At 37.1% G+C, this 19733-nt stretch overlaps 1 protein-coding gene across 15 annotated transcripts in view; it reads right to left on the bottom strand.

Annotated features, from left to right (window-relative positions):
• Positions 1-19733, bottom strand: part of HERC1 (HECT and RLD domain containing E3 ubiquitin protein ligase family member 1) — a 102528-nt gene that overhangs the window by 38069 nt on the left and 44726 nt on the right. For 13 of the 15 annotated variants that reach the window (XM_071754716.1, XM_071754715.1, XM_071754718.1 and 10 more), the window contains exons 22-36: positions 17922-18093; positions 15566-15872; positions 14131-14251; positions 13789-13840; positions 6530-6804; positions 6012-6227; positions 5806-5926; positions 4607-4844; positions 3407-3600; positions 2624-2779; positions 2297-2403; positions 1939-2049; positions 1681-1857; positions 665-904; positions 382-465 (exon numbers count right to left, since the gene is read on the bottom strand). In XM_071754716.1, the coding sequence (XP_071610817.1) occupies positions 382-465; positions 665-904; positions 1681-1857; positions 1939-2049; positions 2297-2403; positions 2624-2779; positions 3407-3600; positions 4607-4844; positions 5806-5926; positions 6012-6227; positions 6530-6804; positions 13789-13840; positions 14131-14251; positions 15566-15872; positions 17922-18093 (2571 nt within the window). The remainder of the gene's footprint in view (positions 1-381; positions 466-664; positions 905-1680; positions 1858-1938; positions 2050-2296; positions 2404-2623; positions 2780-3406; positions 3601-4606; positions 4845-5805; positions 5927-6011; positions 6228-6529; positions 6805-13788; positions 13841-14130; positions 14252-15565; positions 15873-17921; positions 18094-19733) is intronic. The other 2 variants (XM_071754722.1, XM_071754726.1) reach the window with 1 other exon arrangement.

Below are 19733 nucleotides of genomic sequence, written 5' to 3'. Positions count from 1 at the left end.
AAAAAAAAAAAGTGATGCAAAACATAATTGCTCACCACCAGCTGACTGATGGTCAGACAGTCCCTGAGCAACAGAAACTCCTGGCAAACTTCCCTGCAGTGTTACTGCTGTGCATGGTGTTATATTGTATGGAATATCCTACTGGTCAGACACTCACCAGCTGCACTCCCTCTCAGCCTCCTTGCTGGGAGGGACAGAATGAGAAACCAAGAAAGCCTGAATGCTATGCAAACAAAGTTCAGCAGCAGCTAAAACACTATGCATTATCAAAATTGATTTGGTCAGAAAAAGAAAAAAATGCACCATACAGGCTGTTATGAAGAATACTGACTTCATCCCAGTCAAAACCAGTACACCCATGCAAAGGAACATATAGGTTACCTTTTCTCCTGGATTACTGCTGTAGAACATAACACATGGGTATAACTCTGCTGCATCCACATCTTCAAAAGCTAGTTTTGGCTCCTGGTTAAAAAAAAAAAAAGCCTCAAACTTAAAACACCTCAACAAGCAAAAATATAAACGTGACAAAATCATAGCCTATGTTATAATCCTTGTAAATACTGAAGCCATGTGTTTCATTATAATGCTTAGCTTTATCTGAAACTATCAATGTCAAATTACTGTTGCAAAAAACACCAAAAAACTAATTAATGTTAAATACCTCTCCGTTTTTGCCAAAGGAAATAGTTCTTGCTTCCATATCTAATACACATGTGATGAAATCTCCTTGGGTGAAGCTGGAGAGAGTCAAGGTTTGTTCCCCATTGTGGTAGAGGTTGCCACTGTAGGCTCTGTACAGCCACATGTCCGAGGTTGTGCGGTGGTTAAAATCATGCACTGGCCAGCGAGAAACTCCTACACATGTGCCCTCATTCCCTCGATTCTCCTTCACTATGTAGAACTGGCAGGCAAAACAGAACAAAGCAGGGGGAAAAAGAAAGCAGTAATATACATTTGAACATACTAAAGCAATGAAAATTCACCTTACACATATTTATTAATATATGAAACTGTTTTGCTCGGAAGCTTTTAATAAATAAAAAATAGCAAGCTAGTAAGCTAAAGCCATGGTGTATCTCTAAAATGACATCTTAGTGCATAGGGTCAGGTTCAAATAAAATATTCAAATACAGATTTCAATTAAAAAAGAGGTGTGTTATACTCAAAGATAGCACTAACAAGGACCACAACCACATATGTACCTATATTCCTAAAAAAATCAATCCAGATAATGTATTACAAACTGGTCTTGTCAGTCTCTTTTTGCTAGAAAACCAACTGCTTTTGTGAAGTGTTTTTCTAAAGAAAAAATTCACAATCCACATATTTCAGTAGTCAGCTTCTGCAAGGCAATGCATGTTTGGGTTGCCAATGGATCTTAAGGACTGGTGCCATCAACTCTACAAACACACAAAACCTGAAATATCCCAATGGCAGTGCTCAAAAGCAGCCACAAACTCTTCACTTTGGATTTAAAACCATAACACAGTACAATCATTTAGGTTGAAAATGCCCCTTAAGATCGGGTACAACTGTAAATCAAATGCTGCCATCATGTAATTTACTCAAGAATGCTGCCATAAAGGAAAAAACACAGGTATCTGTTGTTCATAAATCATAGTACAGTTCCAAAACAAGAGACGTTAATAAGCATAAATAATAAATAATGCAACCTACCTTCCACTGGTAACACCCAGAAGTAACTCCAGTGGATGCTAAACCATAGCCTTTACCTCCACTTCCATGAGTAAGAATCTGCCCATTCTCCACTATGCAGCACTGAGCTTTCTCAGGGTCAAAGGACACTTCCTGTATGGGAAGATTCTCATCTTCATCTTCAGACTCTCCTTGCTTCTACAGGAAACAGGACAAAATAGTTGTGGTAAATGTAACTCGGTTGCATAAAGTCAAAAGAGAAAGTAAACCCATCATTACCTGTAGCTTCATTTCTTGCTCTTTCTCCTTTATTTGAATTGCATGCTTAGCCTGAGCTATTGGAGTCTCCCACATGCAGTCAGAGAGCAGTGAGAATAATCGTTCAACAACCTGGTGTAGAGAATATAATTTAGATCATTACAAAATCCAAGAGAAGGACAACAAAGAATATTATACTGGTTTACTTGGCTTCACAGGTATAAATGTACAAATATGCAGTGTTGTTAGATAAGCAAACACCCACACGGAGCCTCATCTGATTTATGATTCTGAACAAACCTATGAAACCCTGAACAGTTTAATGAGACTTTCTAAAGAAGCAGGTATAAAAGCTTATAACAAAATAATGGCTCCTAACCTGAGCCATTTGATCATCTTCAACACCAGATTCACAAGCAGGTAATACAGCTTCCAGTACATGAAGTGCAAGAAGTCTTGTCCTCAAATTGCCAACCAAGGGAACTCCTAAAGATGGAACAGGATGTTAATACCCAGAAAGTGACTTCTGCACCTGAGGCCAGCTGCATGCCACCAGTGCACAGCTCTCCAAAGAGTGACTTGGGTACCTCTACTGGAGCTGGCTGCAGATGATCACCACGTAACACATGTTCTAACAGGGCCCATTTTTAGGAACTGCACTAGAGAAATTCAAGTAACCACTGAGCACTTTCTGAAAGGATCATACCTGAGCAACACTTCTGAGAAGCAATGTTAAGAAGTACTTCTGTCCACTTCGGAGATGCCATTTTGGACTGAATTGCTTTTGAAGATACAACTCTGCGTAGGAAAACAAGAAAGTCTCCCAAGTGCAACTCTGCTGCGTGTTGCTTTCGGAGGGCAGCTAGGAAGTGAAATTAATAGTTTTCATTTACAACCTTATTATTACAACCTTATTAGCAGTCCTTGCTACTGGCAACAAAATGTTCTGTCAGTAAAAATGAACTGATTGGCTATTAAATGTTGGCAAGCTGTTAACTTTGGCTGGCTGATAGGTGCCCATTAAGCTGCTCTCCCACTTCTCAGGAAGACAGGGTGGAAATAAGACAAAAAGCTCATGAGGCAAGATAAGGGCCTGAACTAAGAGGTACAAGCATGGGAAAAACAGACTCAATAACAGGAAGATTAATTTAATTTACTGACAAAGGAAAATAAATTAGGACAGTGAGAAAAAAAGACAAAATTAAAACACTTTCCCCTCAACCACCCCTCCCTTACCAGCCTTGACTTCTTACACTTCCCACTCTGAGCACACCAGGAGAATTGGGAATGTGGCAGAGAATTATTTTATGACTTTATTTAATTTTAAATTTAATTTATCTAGTTTACAAAGTTAAGAATCAAACCAGAATCAAACTCAACCAGAATCAAAATACAGTAAATTGGATGAGGGCTTCAGCATTTAGTGATTTCTTTTCTTACGTTTTCTGGTATTTCAAAATGGTGACATTAAGTGATTGAAGATAATTACCTCTGAAGTCTCTCTTCTCATTATCCCCACTTGAATCTGCCTTTTTTGATTCCACTTCATCTTCCTCACCTTCCCCATCTCCAAAGGAAGCCATAAGCATCACACCAGCTTGAGACAACAAGTTCTTCAGCTGACTGCATAGTAAATCCAGCAAAGACTGGACCACCTTTGGGCTCAGTTTGTCTGCATAAGTTCTATACACAAACATAAAATAGTAAAAATAAAGAGTATTTGGCAGCTGATTTGAGGAAAAATAACAAAGAGAGAACTATAAACTCAGAGCAAGTGACAACTGGGCCTTACACAGCACTAGGCTAATTCATTCTATTGCAGCAGGTAACTTTTTGTCACCCTTCACCATGTGCTTGACAGATTATTCTTATTTGAGCTCTATTTGTAAGAGACTTTAAAACTGTCCAGTCTCTGAAATCAAAGGATATATTTCCAGTACTTCCTAGGGGCAAAAGAACAACTTAGTCCATTCAGCTTAATCCCACTGCAGCTTGGAAAGATGGGGTATTGTTTCTGTGGTTGTGTTTTGTTTGGGTTTTGGTGCAGGGTTCTGGGGTCTTTATACATAATGGATTCAGCAGGTTAAAGCAAAGTGTTGTGTGAATGCTGAAATAAAGAAGCATGTACTGAATATAAAATTACCCCCTTGCTCCAAATAGAAAATACTTCCTCTGCTGTTTTTTCCTTTACTGAATTAAACTAAATATTTAAGCGTTGACAGGATTTTGGATGCTGTTCCCTGGTCCAGCAGAGGCCAGTATTCCTCAGAAAATAACTTTGTATTCTTAAAAGAAGCATCATGTACTGGTCTGAAGAACTCCTACCACATGATGAGAATTGCTTTTACATAAATGACTTTTACACAGCAACAGAAAGCTTCACCAAATCAACTGGATGAATCTAGATACGAACTAGAAAAATGGGAAAATGCAGTGTTTACAGACCATAAAGTTCTAACTGTTCTGATCCAAACTCATCACTTCCAATTTTAAAATATTTATCACCATTATGGGCATCTTTATAATTAATAATGTGCCTACTCTCCACCCATCCCCTTAACTTACAACTTCTGAATAACATTTATTGTCCTAAAGAAAGCTTACACCCAAAAAAAAAAAGATTTTTAAAGGCTGCTGGAAAAACTTAATGATTAAGTTTTCGGAAAGCAAGGGAGCATTTGATACTTACCCTGTGGTGATAGCAAGGATCTGGAGTAGTCTGGTACTGGCTACTTTCAAAGCCGTGCTGAGCTGAGAAATACCAGTTTTGGGCAGCAACTGCAGTGGTTGTCCTAACATGGTGTCTGTGCCACACAGCTGTGATAGCACATTGAGCAGACCAGTGGAGATGGCCAAGGAGACATCAACAGGCTGATAGTGCACGCTTAGTGCAAAGACTGTTACCAAGAGAAGACGCTGCTGTGCTTCTACAATTAAAAAAGTTGTGTCCAATTAATAGGTTGTTTAGAATAAGAACACTAAGACACAAGAAGAGCAAATTATTTGTTTTTAATTAATGAATTAAATTATCAAGTAAAGAGTCACCTTTGTCAGATGCTTCAAAGCAGTGTTTCTGATGTACAGTGTTAGCTCCCTTTAACTCAATACAACCTTTATGTCAAGGTTGCCCAAGGAAGAATATTACATTGCTCTGCTTTGTGATCTGGGTGTTCTGAGACTAAATCCCAAACCAGAATCATCTTTCTAAGGCAAGGATAACTGGGTGAAATACTCAATTGTCTATTTGTACTTTAGGTTCATTGTCAAGAAACTTCTTTCAGTTCCAGCTTAATTCTAAGTGAAAGAACAAAACAAATCAAGCAAGAATGCCCAGCAGCCTGCATCACAGAACAACAACCTAGATCATAGAATTATGCCCTGTACTGAAGCTCTGAATCAGTGCATGAACAAAGATACAAAGAGGTGCAGAGTTCCAGCTATCCCCAAGGGACAGAAGCACACAGCAATATATGGGTATAGAAGGACAGGAGAAAGGGCTTCCAAAAAGGGCAAGATGGGCTGTTCTTCATTTTGAGTTTAAAGAAAATGTACATGAGCAAAGGAAAAAAGATTGGAGACTTTTCAACTCCTCAGAAAACTACTTATCCCTGAAAGATCTAAAATCACTTTGAAGCACAAAAGACATGGGTGCCATGTGGAACAGAAAGGCTGGCAATACTTAAGTCTTTAAAAGGTTTAACTTGAAGAAAATTAAAGACTTAAGGAACACTTAAAGAAAATTAAGAAAGCTTCTTTCTCTCAGGACAAGAAGTAACACAGATAATTCAGCGAACTCTGGTCCCTAATATCAAAGTCTGCTTTTTTGAACATATGTCCTCTAACATACAGTACAACAGCTTATATTTTGCAAATCTGCTTTTCACTTACCTATGTGATGCTTATTAGCTTGCAGAGCTCTTTCTAACGTAGCTGATAACTGCTGGTAAATTTTGTGTACAGCCACCTGGATTTCAATTTGAATACTTCTCTTAGCTGCTCTGATACCATCCTGAATCAAACAGATAAATATTGTAAGGACTGACAGATTTTTATCACCCAGTTATTAAAGCAGCAGAAACTATTAAAGTACATACTTGGTAGTGATGCAATCTTACACTCTCTCCTTTGGTGCCTGCATGTCCTACAGTGCCCAAACCAAAGCAGCCAGCAAGAAATTGTAGTCTAACAGAAGTAAGCAATGAAGAAGACTGAAATCCTGGTACTTGACGACTTCCCATTAATGGCACACTGCCTTTCTCTTCCATCCCTGATAAAAGCACTAGAATCTGATGAAGTGCTTCCAGACGAAGCTAAAAAAAAAGACAGGCAGACAGTAAAAAGGAAGTAGCAAGCAGCCTTAGAAATTAGATTATCTCCAACCATAAGTGAGAACAAAGGATGTAGGTGTTTTCTCATCGACACTTTGTTTTTAAAAAAGGGGAATTCTATAAGTTTTGATTTAGAGTTGTTTACATTAAAAGTTCCCAGTTCCAGTTAAGATATTTTAACAGAAAAGTGTCCATAACAGACAGAATTTAGACAGTGTTTTAAAAAATCCATAAAATGAGCACAACATACTAAGAGTAAGAAAAGGTTCTAAACTGAACTTTACCTCAGCCCTCAGCTGCTGCTGCTCCATGGCAATTATTGATGCTTGTGGACTGGTGGACATGCTTTCTTCTGGTTCCTTAAACCCTGGTGAGTTTCCCACATCTCCACTTACAAAGCTGACAACATTTTCAATCAAAGTATGAACTCCAAGGGATCTCGAGAGATCAAAATCGGACTCAACAAAGGAGTAGGAGGAGGAAGTGTAGAGCCAATCTCTGCTGTGTTTTAGTCGAGCCCACGAATCACTTAAAGGTTCCACCTGGCTGTGTATTGCTCCTAAAGATTTACACAAGGAAGACCCATAAATTCCAATTCACCAAGTAACACATTTTCACAGTAGGTGAAGACTGAACTGCTGCTATCATATAGGTGGAAAATGGAGATTCATGTTCATTATACCATGCATTAAGCAACTCAGAGCGAAAAACTTGATTTAAATTTACAGCAATTTCCCCAAAGGAAAGGCTGCACACTTCTTTTAATTATGTTAAGCAGTATAGCAACACGCTGCCAAGAGATGAAACAAAAAGATAGAAGCCACTCAAACTGCTTAGCTTAAAGCTAGAACACTGAATAAAACCACTTTGCAGCTAAATGACAAAATACTGAAGAAAAGATCTGCCACAACAGAAAATGTGCATTTTGAATATTGATTTTAAGGTCTAACCATAAAACAAGAGGATTTTTTTTATTATTTTAATTAATCCACTATATATTTTATAGGTCTGAAAAAGCACAATGTCATTTTGGATGAAATATTTATAGAATTCACTACTGCAGAAAGGAACAGAATATTTTTATTTTAGACTAACAAAGAACATTTATTTGGTTATGATTCAAGATAACTAGTTACATGTACATTGAATACTATCTACAGAAAGCATTAGATCTGTATCTTGGCCATCTGGAGATATCATGAGTCTTATTTTGAAGTACTTCCTATTAAACTGGCATGCCATTACACTACCTAAAACTTCACCATCAGTAATAAATGTAGTTCTTCAAATGTGCATCAGTCATCAATCCACAGCACTGGAACTTACTTATCACCACATATGTGATCTCATTCCCAAAAAAGTTACTCTAGAACTCCATCCCTTACTGAAGATGGACACCAATTAGATAAACATATGAACACAGAAGTTGGTATTGTATTAATTTTGTAAATGCTGTTATAGCTGACTTGGAGTTAGTATTACAAGAGGACAGGCCCTGTACAAAAGAACTTTCCATCTGTACAGACAGATAACATCTGGAGATCTATCTGGAAAACTAATCTATGTTTAAATTCACTTCAAAATTCTAGTTTGAATTATATTAAATAATCCAAATAGAATCTTACCATATTAATGTCTCTTGTGCACAATGCACTACAGATAGCATTTGGAAAATCACTCCCCATTCACAGTACCCCTGTAAACCTATGTTAACACTTCAGCTGGTAAAATCTGTATTCTATTAAGCATATTGCTTAATATGTATGCTTAATAGCATATTGCTATTAAGCAATAGTATGTAGCTATTAAGCTACATACTATTAAGCATGGCCATTTTCAAGAAAAAGTCACACAAATTCAAAAACATTCAACTCTTGAACGCTTTCTTTCATCAGGGGGGCCATGTTGCAATGGCAACAGCTGGATACCAGTTTCAGGACCTCCTCTGAACACTGCCTACCTGCAGCAGCTCTATAAACAGCTCCTCAGAGGAACCAGGAAAGAAAGAGGTAACAGTTTGTGAACTCAGGACATTTTATAATCATTCTACACTATTCTTTTCCTGAGGTAAAGGCAAAATGCTATTATCCTGTTAACCAATCTGCACCTTCATAATTTGAAAATTAAAAATACTGTGAAATTTTGCTTTTCCTTTGTTAATCAGGCAATCGCTTACTTGCAAAAAAATTTAATTCAGGGCTATGAATGATGAAAATCTGTTCACATCCTATTTCCTTTTATGAACTGAAACGTGCATTTGGATAGTATTCCTTACACTTATTACTAAATAGGCTGCAATGGCTTCAGAAAGAACCATCACAGTACTTAGGTCATATTAGGCATTTTACAAAAATATATCCATATATATTTATTTTGGATAACATGAAGTTTAAACACTACTTTCTGAAGCATAACCTCATTTTCTAATTCCTGCTGGTTTATATTACACAGTTAATATACCCTGGTTAATATACACAGCAATATTAACTGGTTTACAGAGAACAATATAATTTGTCATATTAAATGTCAAAGAATTAAAAAAAAAATACTGTTGCTTAATTTTACACTTTATACTCAGTGACAATATTTCAAATGAAAGAAGACAGATAACTCAGCCTAATTTTAATATTAATTCTTATAATACTTGTTTTAAAGTTCTCTATTAAAAACAAATAACAAAAGTTATTTGTTGAAATGACAGATGAGAAACATAAGATAAACAGAACACAGTAACAGGGTGCTAAAATACTTGGTTTCATGTAGGAAAGAGTTTCTTTGCCTAAACACAGTGAACAGAGCCCAAGGGAGAGCTAAGTCAGTCCAAGCCCACAGAATGTTGCCTACATTACAAGTTTTTCAGAAGCCTCCTGAAGCCCTACAGTCTTTCAAGAGCAGGAGAGCTGAAGGCATCCCAAAGCAACAGGAGCTTCCTGTCCTCTGCCTGTCCTCCACTACTCTGCCACTGTGACACACAGCACAGAATCAAAAGATTTATAAAGAAACAAAAAGCAACTCCCACAGACTTTAGGAGACCTTTCAAGGCTTAACAGTGCAACAGAAGAAAATTTTGTTTTGATAGTTAACAAGCCTTATAAGAACCTCCCCCATTATATCAATAAAAGCCTTAGCTATTTCCTATTTGAAAATTATAAATTCTCAGTTGATCATTTCCTTATTAAATGCAAGAATGCTTGAATGCAAGAACAATCCAAAACCCTATGGGACTGAGAGAAGAGTCCAACAACAGAGTTGTGAGATAAACAGTAAATGTAAACCAAGCATGTTATAGCTAAAAGTATGGTATTTAAAAACAAAGATGTCAAATGTCCAAGTGTTATACTTCGTAATTAAAAACATTTCAGAATTAGGGCATATAAATTGCAAACAAAGTAAATTTTCTTCTCTCAAGATGTTAAATACCAATAGAAGAGTCAAAAGTTATGATTGTGTTTTAGAGCTTAGCTTGATTCTGTGTAATATTAATTACACAGAATTGATTGCAGCTTAGCACTTCTATAAGCCTCTACAATCAAACAAATAGAGCTGCACAGATGAATAAACTTTAAGCTTACAGTTAAAAAAAAAAGTTTACTTGTTCTTATGAGCCAGCCTGATGAGTTTTCTAAATGAACATGGCATAGCTGCAATACAAACTTCATAGAACATAAAATATATAGGGAAGCTAGAGAGACAAAAAAATAAACATGCCATCAGTTACTTGCTTGAAGCTCTTCTTTTTTCTGGGGCTCAACTGGCCAAAAAGGAGTAAATACACTACACCACACAAAAATCAGAAGACAAAAGCAAACATTTGAAACAGAAGGTAACATAAAATCTCTCCTTCACATTATTCTGACAGACTTAAGTGCTCAGTCTCATCTCAATCACTACAACATACAGAGCAGCAAAGTTTGGGGAAAATAATATTTACTCTTCCTTTAAATCAGTATAGCCTAGGTAACAGAATTTCTAAATTCTCTACCTTCTTTTCATGGAAAAAATTATATCCCCTCTAACACAGTTCTATGCATAGACCAAGACATATTTACATCCTTACTCAAACATAATCTTTCAATTTCATAATGCAGAACTCATACTATTATACTGTCCTCCACTACTCTATTCCACTGTGACACACAGCACAGAATCATAAGATTTATAAAGAAACAAAAAGCAACTCCCTGCAAAAAAAAAAAAAGCAATCTGCAAAATCGGGAAAGATTAGTCTAAGCAACAAAAAACCCCTAAGGGCTTAGATACAAAGGTAAAATAACAATAATGTGCTCATCACCTCTTAAGAACAAAGTATTGACGACTTTTTCTGCAGGAATAGAAGCAAAAAGTTTACTAATTCAGAAGTAACTAAATAGGATACCCAAACAATCCTCAGGCTGAAGTAAGAATATTGCAGTCATATTTCTGAACAAATTAATTAGGTTAAAGACTGGATGAAAATGTTAACTGAGTAAAAAGAGAATGCTTTCCTTCCAGGCTCCTCTGCAAGAACACAGTAACAATTTACCTTTTCAGTAGGTTTTCTACTGCTAGTTTTCTGTATTACAATTTATGAATAAAAACAGCTTTTGTACCATAAAAATCAGATCAAGAGTGAGATTCAATTATTACACAAATGTGATCTGAATTCTGAATAATGAGGTGTTGCTGCATTCAATAAACAGAAGTTCCAAGATAAGCCAATCCACTCCAGAGGGATTTCTCTCTTGCTTGTTAAAGAAGAGCCACCCACTATTGTCCTACACACACTACATTATTTTGATAGCTTTGCAATGATCAAATACTCTGCATAGAGTACAACTGAAGGTAAATTAACCTTATGAAATCTCAGCTGGCAACAACACGTGTGGCCACAATTCTGTCACAAGAAGTGTGGTTAAATTCCAGTAAACTTTTTAAGAAGAGATGGAAGGAACCTAATGATCACATATTTAGGACATTTATTTAGTGAAAATTCTCTTTTAAGTCTCCAAAACAGCACAGTCTACAAGAAAAAAAAATATTGGTGACAGAAGGAAATTTCTCCAGGAAAAAAACTTGCTTTCCAATTAGCTCTGCCTGTCAGCTACACTAAGACAGTTTACAGAGAAACACTTCAAAGTATTTTCAAGGGACCATTGCAAATTGCACTAGGATGCTCTAAAAATCACATGTAAAAGGAAATTATTGCATTTTTTGAATAATAAACTTCAACTGAAATAAATGAGAATTGGTTCTTATGTTTTTTTCTTTCCCATGTAACACTGTCAGCTCTACATTCAATCAAACAAAAGCTTGAAAAGTTCAGCTGAAGTGCCTCAAAGCAAAAATAGTTCCTGCTGGTTTGTAGAATTGGACAAGAAAAAGCAGGAGACTTTACTTTATGTTAATTGCACTTTGAGAAGGGCTTCCCATGGATATTTCTACTGTAAAGCATGACTGTCCTCTGCACTCACCAGAGAACCTCTCTAGCATCTGTATGGCATACATGTTTACTTCCTCTCCTTCTCCTCATTGAAAGGGACAAAAAACCTTCCACATCTTCCACTCAAAAGCAGATTGCACCTGGAAGTCTGAGGAGCATTTGGCACTAACATGATTATGGAAATAACATCTCAAAATAAAATCCCTGAAACTTAAAATATGCTGCTTAATTGTCACTAATATATCTTAACAGTTACTTCAGGGACACCTAAAAATCCAGCTGGAGAACACCTTGAGGAACAACGTTGTAGTCTTCTGTAGGTTCTCTCTTCTACAGTGGTTTACTTGTCATAAACAGGAAGCTAGGCTTTTTCTGTGTCTTCAGTTCTTAAAACATGTGGCAAATTGAAATGCAGATAGCTTGTTCTGACCACTTTTGCCAGCAACTCAGGATGGAGCACAGCATAAAGTTAAAATGCTGTAAGAATTTATTTCCTTTTCTTCAAGGTGAGGTAATTGAACATCAATGTGCCCTTCACTAGTCATGGTATATCACAAGCATGAAGATGAAACTGAAGGGGTTTTACCAAGGAAAACATCCTTGATAGGCATTAGAGTAGCTCTAGCACTTCAGTGCTGGTGTGTTACAAGAGGTAGACAATCCAAAATGGCTGCAAGTTGCATCTTCCCCTAACACTGGGGCATGTTTCAGTTCTAGAAGATCAACTAGGATTCACAAACCCAGACCACTTCATAAGAAATTAAAGACCTTAAATAGTACCAAGCAGAGCAGCTTGATTGGTCCACTTGATTACACAGATCTCTGTGGATCTTTTCCTGACCTTGATATAGGTATCAGGAATGTTTATCTGTAAATGTACCCTGCATTCACTGGATGAGACTGGCATTGGGTATCAACCAAAACTGTCATATATATATAATATATATATATACACATATATGTGTGTTTGTATATATATATAAAAAAAATTTTTAAGTATCATGGGACAGCAATAATAATCTTCCAGTACCAGAAAACAGGTACCAGTAGACATTGTCACAGTATTCAGTTTGTAAATGAATTATCTGAGCTTCTTTAGGTTCTGAACACATCAGCTGCATTTATGACTTGTTTCTCCTGAGTCTTCCAAACTTGGTGCTGAAACTCCTGGAATGAAAAGCTTCTATAGACTGGCTGGTTGAAAAAGTCTATTCTTGCATTATTTCTTATTTCCTGTAGCCCAAGACCAAAAGAATCTCATCAGTCTAACCAACTGTTCAGAAACCACAGTCCATAAAATATACTGTATCTCATGCCTAATCCAAGATGATTTCCTGGATTACTTTTAGGATATAGAGGAAAGCAAGTGACAAGTTCTGTGTTAGATTGATGGGAAAGCTAAAAGCAGTGACTTCAAAGAGTATACTGTAGATCAGAGTGCTGACAGAGCCTATCAGATCTTCTACCACTGAGAAAGCCAACACACATCCTGCTGTCACAGCATGAACATCTCTAGTAAATTTCTACACTTGCTTAACTGGTTCAACTGATGACCCATGTACAAGGAATTCCTTTCCATGTTATTTACAAAGTGAAGTGTAATGATTTCTGCCACTGATAGTTTGCTTTATAACTCCAAAAGACTTGTAAAAACAAGAAGCCTCTCAGTGTACTGCTTCATGATGAAGGTAATTAAACTGCAACTCTGACACAGCAGTATTAAGGCTTCTGTAGTTAAGGCAAATCATAACCCAACCTCATCCCTGTTAATCTCTTCCCAAGATTTTTAGAAATACACCAGAAAAGTGATTCAGGCAGAGATTCTGCATCACCCAGGGTGGAGTGGGACTTTCTGGTCTCTGTGGGAACAAATACCCTTTCGTCTCTCCACTACCTTCTGTGAAGAAGCTGACTGAGATTCCCCAGAATGAAGTAGCAACAAAAAGTAGTACAAAAGCTAAAAACCTGATTTATATTGGAGTAATGGAAGAAGTGACTGCTTGGCTCTGTAGGTGTTCTAGTGTTGATAAGATCCAAAGTATTCAGACTGCAAACACATTTTAACCTAAGAAATTCTGACATATTTATCAGGTTAATATTCACCAGGTAAAAAATAAAACTTACCCCTCTTTCTGTGTGATGATGCCAAATCCAAATCAACATTTCGTCTTCCACTCTAGATTAAAACATCAATAAAAACCTCATTGCTTCAGGTGAACATATGTGGTGCATAATACTTGAGTATTTAAAATTCCTCACTCACAGAAGTGGGAGAGTTAATAGAGGTACAATAATTTTTTTAGCACCATTGCTTTGTCTCAACAATGGTGGTTACTCCTGTACTAATCTCCAGCTATACAATTGTGGAGATTCCTATACTGAAACACATTCCTAAACAAATGTTTGAGACTTTCCACCCAAATAGTATATTGACAATCTCTAAGTACATAATGCTGCTTTACTTACCAATGAATAACCTTCCTCATCTGATTCTGGCTGAGATAAATCAGATTCACTTCTTGACTTAATCAGTCTGTAGTTTGAGCTTGCATGGATTGAGCGACTTTCTGCAGTGAGACTTTCACTCCTGTTTCAGGTGCACACACACAGAGAAAGAAAATCCTGATATTAGGCAAAAGTAGGAGTCAAGAATCAAACTTAGCAGGTACCACAGTTTTATTGGTAGCAAACAATCACAGAACACCACAAAACCACAGCAAAGAGGAAGGAAGTGGTCTGACAGCTTCAGTTATGTTTATAAAGGGTATTACTAAACTTTGTTACTACTCAAACAAAGGTAACCTCAAGTAACTGACAACCAGAGGGCCTTCATAAGTATCACAGAGAGAGTATACAGAAACTTCTGAGCTGAGAGGACAAGAAAGCAAAGTAAGTGGGTGAAAAAGCACTGAACTTATTAAAACCCCACCCATTAAACGCATCCTAAAGTTGATATACTGCAGATGAAACCCACTTGTACAACAACAGAGGTGGTCACCTGTGCTTTAGAGACAGTATTTCCAAAAAGAAGCAAAAAGAATAAAAGGTACTGAATATATATATAATCTTCCTCTTAACTCGTCATCAGTATCTTAATTTTAAATATCAGAGCAGAGTTTCTGTACACTAGGAGCTTAGGTAGACTCAGGAGGTCAGTAGTAGCACCTGCCACACAATTCATTTGTTATATTTTAATACAGACAAAGATCTCTAGGACTGAAACTGACGTTTAAATGGGTCAAGTTTAGAATAAAACTGTGTAACCTAGAATATCTCAGGTTATTAAAATACATTATGTAATACCTACAGTATTTAACTTATACACTTCTCTATTTCAATGAGCTGTCTGGCTTTATTTTCATATTCTTCTATACCTAGCAACACTGTTGTGAACATGCCAATATGTCAGGAATATTTATAAAAAAATAACCATGAACAACACCTTTCTTATAACAGACTTTGAAACTTTTGCGTTTAAACATATGCTACAATTATTTTTTTGGACACTACCTAGGGCATTAGTAATGGTGAAGGAAATACAAATATGGTAATAAAAAATCCAGACACATGAATTTTAAGAAAAATAAATATTTTTCCCAATTACCTCACATTATCTGTACACACGATGATGTGGACTTCATTACTATTCATCACTAAGCCTAACTTTGAAATGTAAATGTAGTCCACACAGAAGTCAACTCTTATTAAGATTTAGTTAATGTGGACGAAGAAAATCGCAAAAATCCACTATCCTCAGCAAAGCATAATATTGCTCTAGGCAAGAATCTTCTTTGAGAAAAGAACTAAATCTAAGAACCCTCAGAGGAAGGCTGAGGTTATCTAATCAATTATAAAGGAAGAAGGGAAGAGGTAGCTACTCTCAGCAGTCAGCAAACCCCACCTTGTCATGAGCCCGATGCCCTCTGGAGCAGAAGAGGGAGGTTGGTGTAATTGTCCATCTTCCCTCCGCTTCTGGAGCTCCTCAATAACAGGGCTGACTCCTAAGATCAGCAAGGCACATCTGTGGATCACAGAGTTGCATGCTGCAGTGTACACATCTTGCCCTTCTGTCAGATCAGTGCTGATTCTGCGTTCCTGCTGAGCCTGAGGAGGTGGATCATCAAGTCTAGTCCCTGTCCCAGTGCTCATCCTATCTCGATCCCGACTGCGAGCTACTTCACGGGCTGATAGGAAACATTGAAATATTTCTGTAACATGCAACACAAAAAGAAGGTCTTAACTTCTAGGCAAAGCTACACAGAATGAAATATTTATCTACATCTTGGGCCAAATAATAATATAAAACAATATACTGTTAATACGAAGCTATAAAAGAAGTCATGCAAACAGGATAAATGAAGCATTCACACAATGTTGGGTGTAAAATGAATATGTGGTTTGACAGAACAGTAAACTTTCTTTCAGTGTCTTAGTGCAACCAAACTCTTGTTTGGGTAGCATCAAAGAGAAAGAGATTACTTCACATTTGCCTTTTAAAAGACACATATAAAGCTATGCTTCTATAATACTGTATTCCAGGCAGCTGCATATCTGTTAAGTCAATACTTGAAACAGTTTCAGGCTTTTATTGGCTTTGGTTAGTGAAGATCCCATCCATATCTTTAGCCTTTACTTTGCTTAATTCTGCAGTTGTTTTAGGCACCAGATGCTACTAAAGAAGCTTTCTGAGAGATTGTATTGTCTCTGCCCAGACTTAAAAGCTCTCTTGACTTAGTAATTTTAATTTTAAAGCTTCTGTTCCCCTTTAGAAAGTCAAAGGTAAATCCAAACACTTTCTTCATTGATATTTATGGTTAAAAGCAACAAGGGATCAAGGACACAAACTGAGCTCTGCATGTCAGGATCAGTTTCACTTAGGATTTTCAGTAAAAGAGTCATCATCTTCCTACTTATTTGTGCACATAATCCTACTTGTCTGGATATTTCTGGATACAATTTCCTTTATTGTACCAAGAAACTATGTCCAGGTAGAATTTGAGACCACTGAGCATTTACCCAGGATAACTGCAGATCAAGCAGCAAAAGCATAAGCAAACAGTATCTTCTGACCAGGTAACCAAAACACCACATACACATTCTAGAACCACACATATACACATTCTGGAACCACAAATTTTTTGCTTTTGCACTTCAGTTCCTTAAGTACACTTTTCAGGAAGGGCTACTGCATTAGGGATATAATGACACAGCATACAGAAACTGAAGTTGTAACATACTTTTTAGTCTCTAAGATCACAAACAGAAATTTGGGAGTCCTAATGGGGAATATAAAACCTGACAACAATATGGGAGAGGACATGAATGGCTGGAAAAAGAAACATTCTAGCAGTATGCAGAGGAACAATATTGGGAAAAGAAAAAAAATATATACCTCTGGAAAATATGTCAAGTCAATCAGTTTTCTTTCTTAAGGCACACAAATTACAGAGTAATTTTCAAAGGCTAATATGATTTCTGTCTTTAAGTACACTAGGGTAAGAGTAAAAAAAACAACTGAGTGTGACTGTATGTTGCTTCACTAAAACTGGAAAAACTCAGCATTAACTACCCCATCGAGCCTGATTACATGCCCAAGTCCTCAAAGGAACAGGCTGTGAAGTTCACATTTTTCAAGCTATCCTCTGAAGAATTAAAGTTTTTTAGACAACCCATGAGAAAGTATTGCAAAGTGTTACATGTACCCAACTTTATCGAAAACTTTGAAGTTTTAGTCAAAGTTTTTAATAAATTAGAGAAGAGATATCCAAAGATAAAAAGTGAATTCCAACTCAATAAGCCTCCTGATTTCCACAGCAGTTTTGCTTATAAATTTCAGGATAACATTACCCTTCAGAGCTTATTACATACAAGACCAACACATACAAACACAGCAAAAATTTTCTATATAAATACTGACAAAAGAGCCCAGAGATCTATTGAAAAGAAACTTAGAGAAAGTAATATGAAACCCACTAATCTTGTAGACAGTGCATGTAAGTAGTGTTTGTACACATCAGATGCCCTGAAAATTGTCCATAAAGACAGACCATTTGCCAGCTATTCACATGCCCTTATATCAAGACTTCTGTGCCACGATAAGAGCACTGCACCATTTTATAAAAACAAACTTCTCATAATCTTTATGCTGACAAAGCTTTCATAATCTTTTAAATAATGTCTCCATTTTGGATCAGAGACAAAAATATATTGTCCTTCTAAAGCATACTGCACTACTGACACACATAACTAGTACTTACTACCAGCTGTCATAACTTCATGCTCTCTTTCCTCCTCTTCATCTTCTTGTTCTGGGTGTCCTTCTTCTCTGTCACGTTCTGCCTGCTCCTCCATTTCTGCTTCTTCATCAATTGTACGAGTAAAAGAATGTTCTTGAGTATCAACATCACCAGTTTCTTGGTTATCTAGCATCTTGATTAAAAAAAAAAAAAAAAAAAGCAGTCAAATTAATTCTCACCAAAATGAAAGGTAAATATATGAAAGTATTTAATTATTTAAATAAATTACTTTAATTTTCCTTTAAAAATGATACTTTCGATAATTGTGTGAAATAAACAACAAAAACAGCTGTTTGCATTAAAAACTCTAAATAGTTAAGTTGGAAATTTTAATTTTCTTTTAGTAACTATTTTGCAGAAAAACACCTCCTTGTAATGCTCACTTAAGACTTTACTGTCAAACTTTTGACACTTTAGCATCAAAGCCTTCACCAACCCCATGCTGTTGTCTCAAAATTTTCTCCCATTAAAAGGGGACATGAATATGTTAAAACTTACTTTGATAGACAAGATTTTGTTACTTAATGTGATAGCAAATATGTTCCCATTTTTATTCTCAACGGTCCTGAATTTGCAGTTCTTTTCCTCCTTTTTATTTCAATGAAACTAAGAAGATTCCTACTCTTATTTCAATGAAAGTAAGTGGATTCCCAAATCCTACTTTAAGGACTACCTTGTAATGCACGTAACAGTTCCCAACTGTGTGAGTCTGACCTCACTGATTTGCAGCTGCCTCAAAAGAGCAATTTTAAAATGAATAGCCCTGGCTAGGGTGGAGGAGCTGGCTGGCCAGAGCTGAGCAGGGGTGATCCTCTTCTGAGCACCAGCCTTCAATGCTGGGACATCCCTCTAGGCACGCTAATGGGGCTGGAGCAGAACAAGGATGGCATCAGGAAGAAGCCCCTTTCCTGAGGGCCAACCTTCAATGCTGGGACACCCCTGGAGGCACAATGTACCTGGCTAAGTGGCTGGAAGAGAGGAGGAATGGCTTCTGGATGAAGATAAGAATTGATGACTGGGTGGGGGACTACACCCTTCTGCTCCCCTCCAGGCAGCCTGCCTGCTAACGAGCCTGGCTGACTGACAGCTGCCCCTTTGGAACAAAAGGACTCAGAGGTATATATTGCTGTCTATGCTCTGACTGCTGTCGTCATCTTTTGACCCACCACCATTACTGCACTGGACCCTGTCCAGGATCAGCACGCCAGGACCTCGCTGGACAGCTGGACCCCTGGTGGTGACTCTCTCTCTCATTTTTCCCACCTTCTTACCCTTTATTTCTCCTCTCTTCACTCTTTCTTTCTTACCATTTCTTACCACTTTTTCTCTCTCTTTCTTAGATGTTATTTTCCTCTCTACCTCTTTTCTACATTTTGCCTTTGTCAATTGTCAAATAAAATCTGCTTGCACTCGACCATTTTCTATGGTTGGACTTGGTTTCGCGTATCCAAACAAAAATAAATTTTAATGTTACCTCAGACTGTAACACCAACCCTGAGTAATTCAATGAATACTCCCACCAGCAGCTCTGACCTAACTTAATAAAATTATTCAGAAGTTGCCACCATGCTAGCTTCAAGCCCAGTCTTAATCATGTCTACCATCCATGTAGGACTGACAAGGACAAGCAGCCTTAAGGTGATGGCAGGACTAAGATATGAATTTGGCTAGGGAGGAAGGAAAAAGGGGTAAGTAAGGCAGGGAAGGAGGAGAGGGCGGTACAAAGAGGAACAGAGATCCAAGGCCCACATAGCTCAGTTTTGGAATGGCAGC

The sequence above is a fragment of the Heliangelus exortis genome, chromosome 11, assembly GCF_036169615.1.
Source record: "Heliangelus exortis chromosome 11, bHelExo1.hap1, whole genome shotgun sequence".
NCBI classification, from domain to species: Eukaryota; Metazoa; Chordata; class Aves; order Apodiformes; family Trochilidae; genus Heliangelus; species Heliangelus exortis.
Note: the sequence above shows the minus strand (reverse complement) of the source record. Positions and strands in the feature narration are given on the sequence as shown.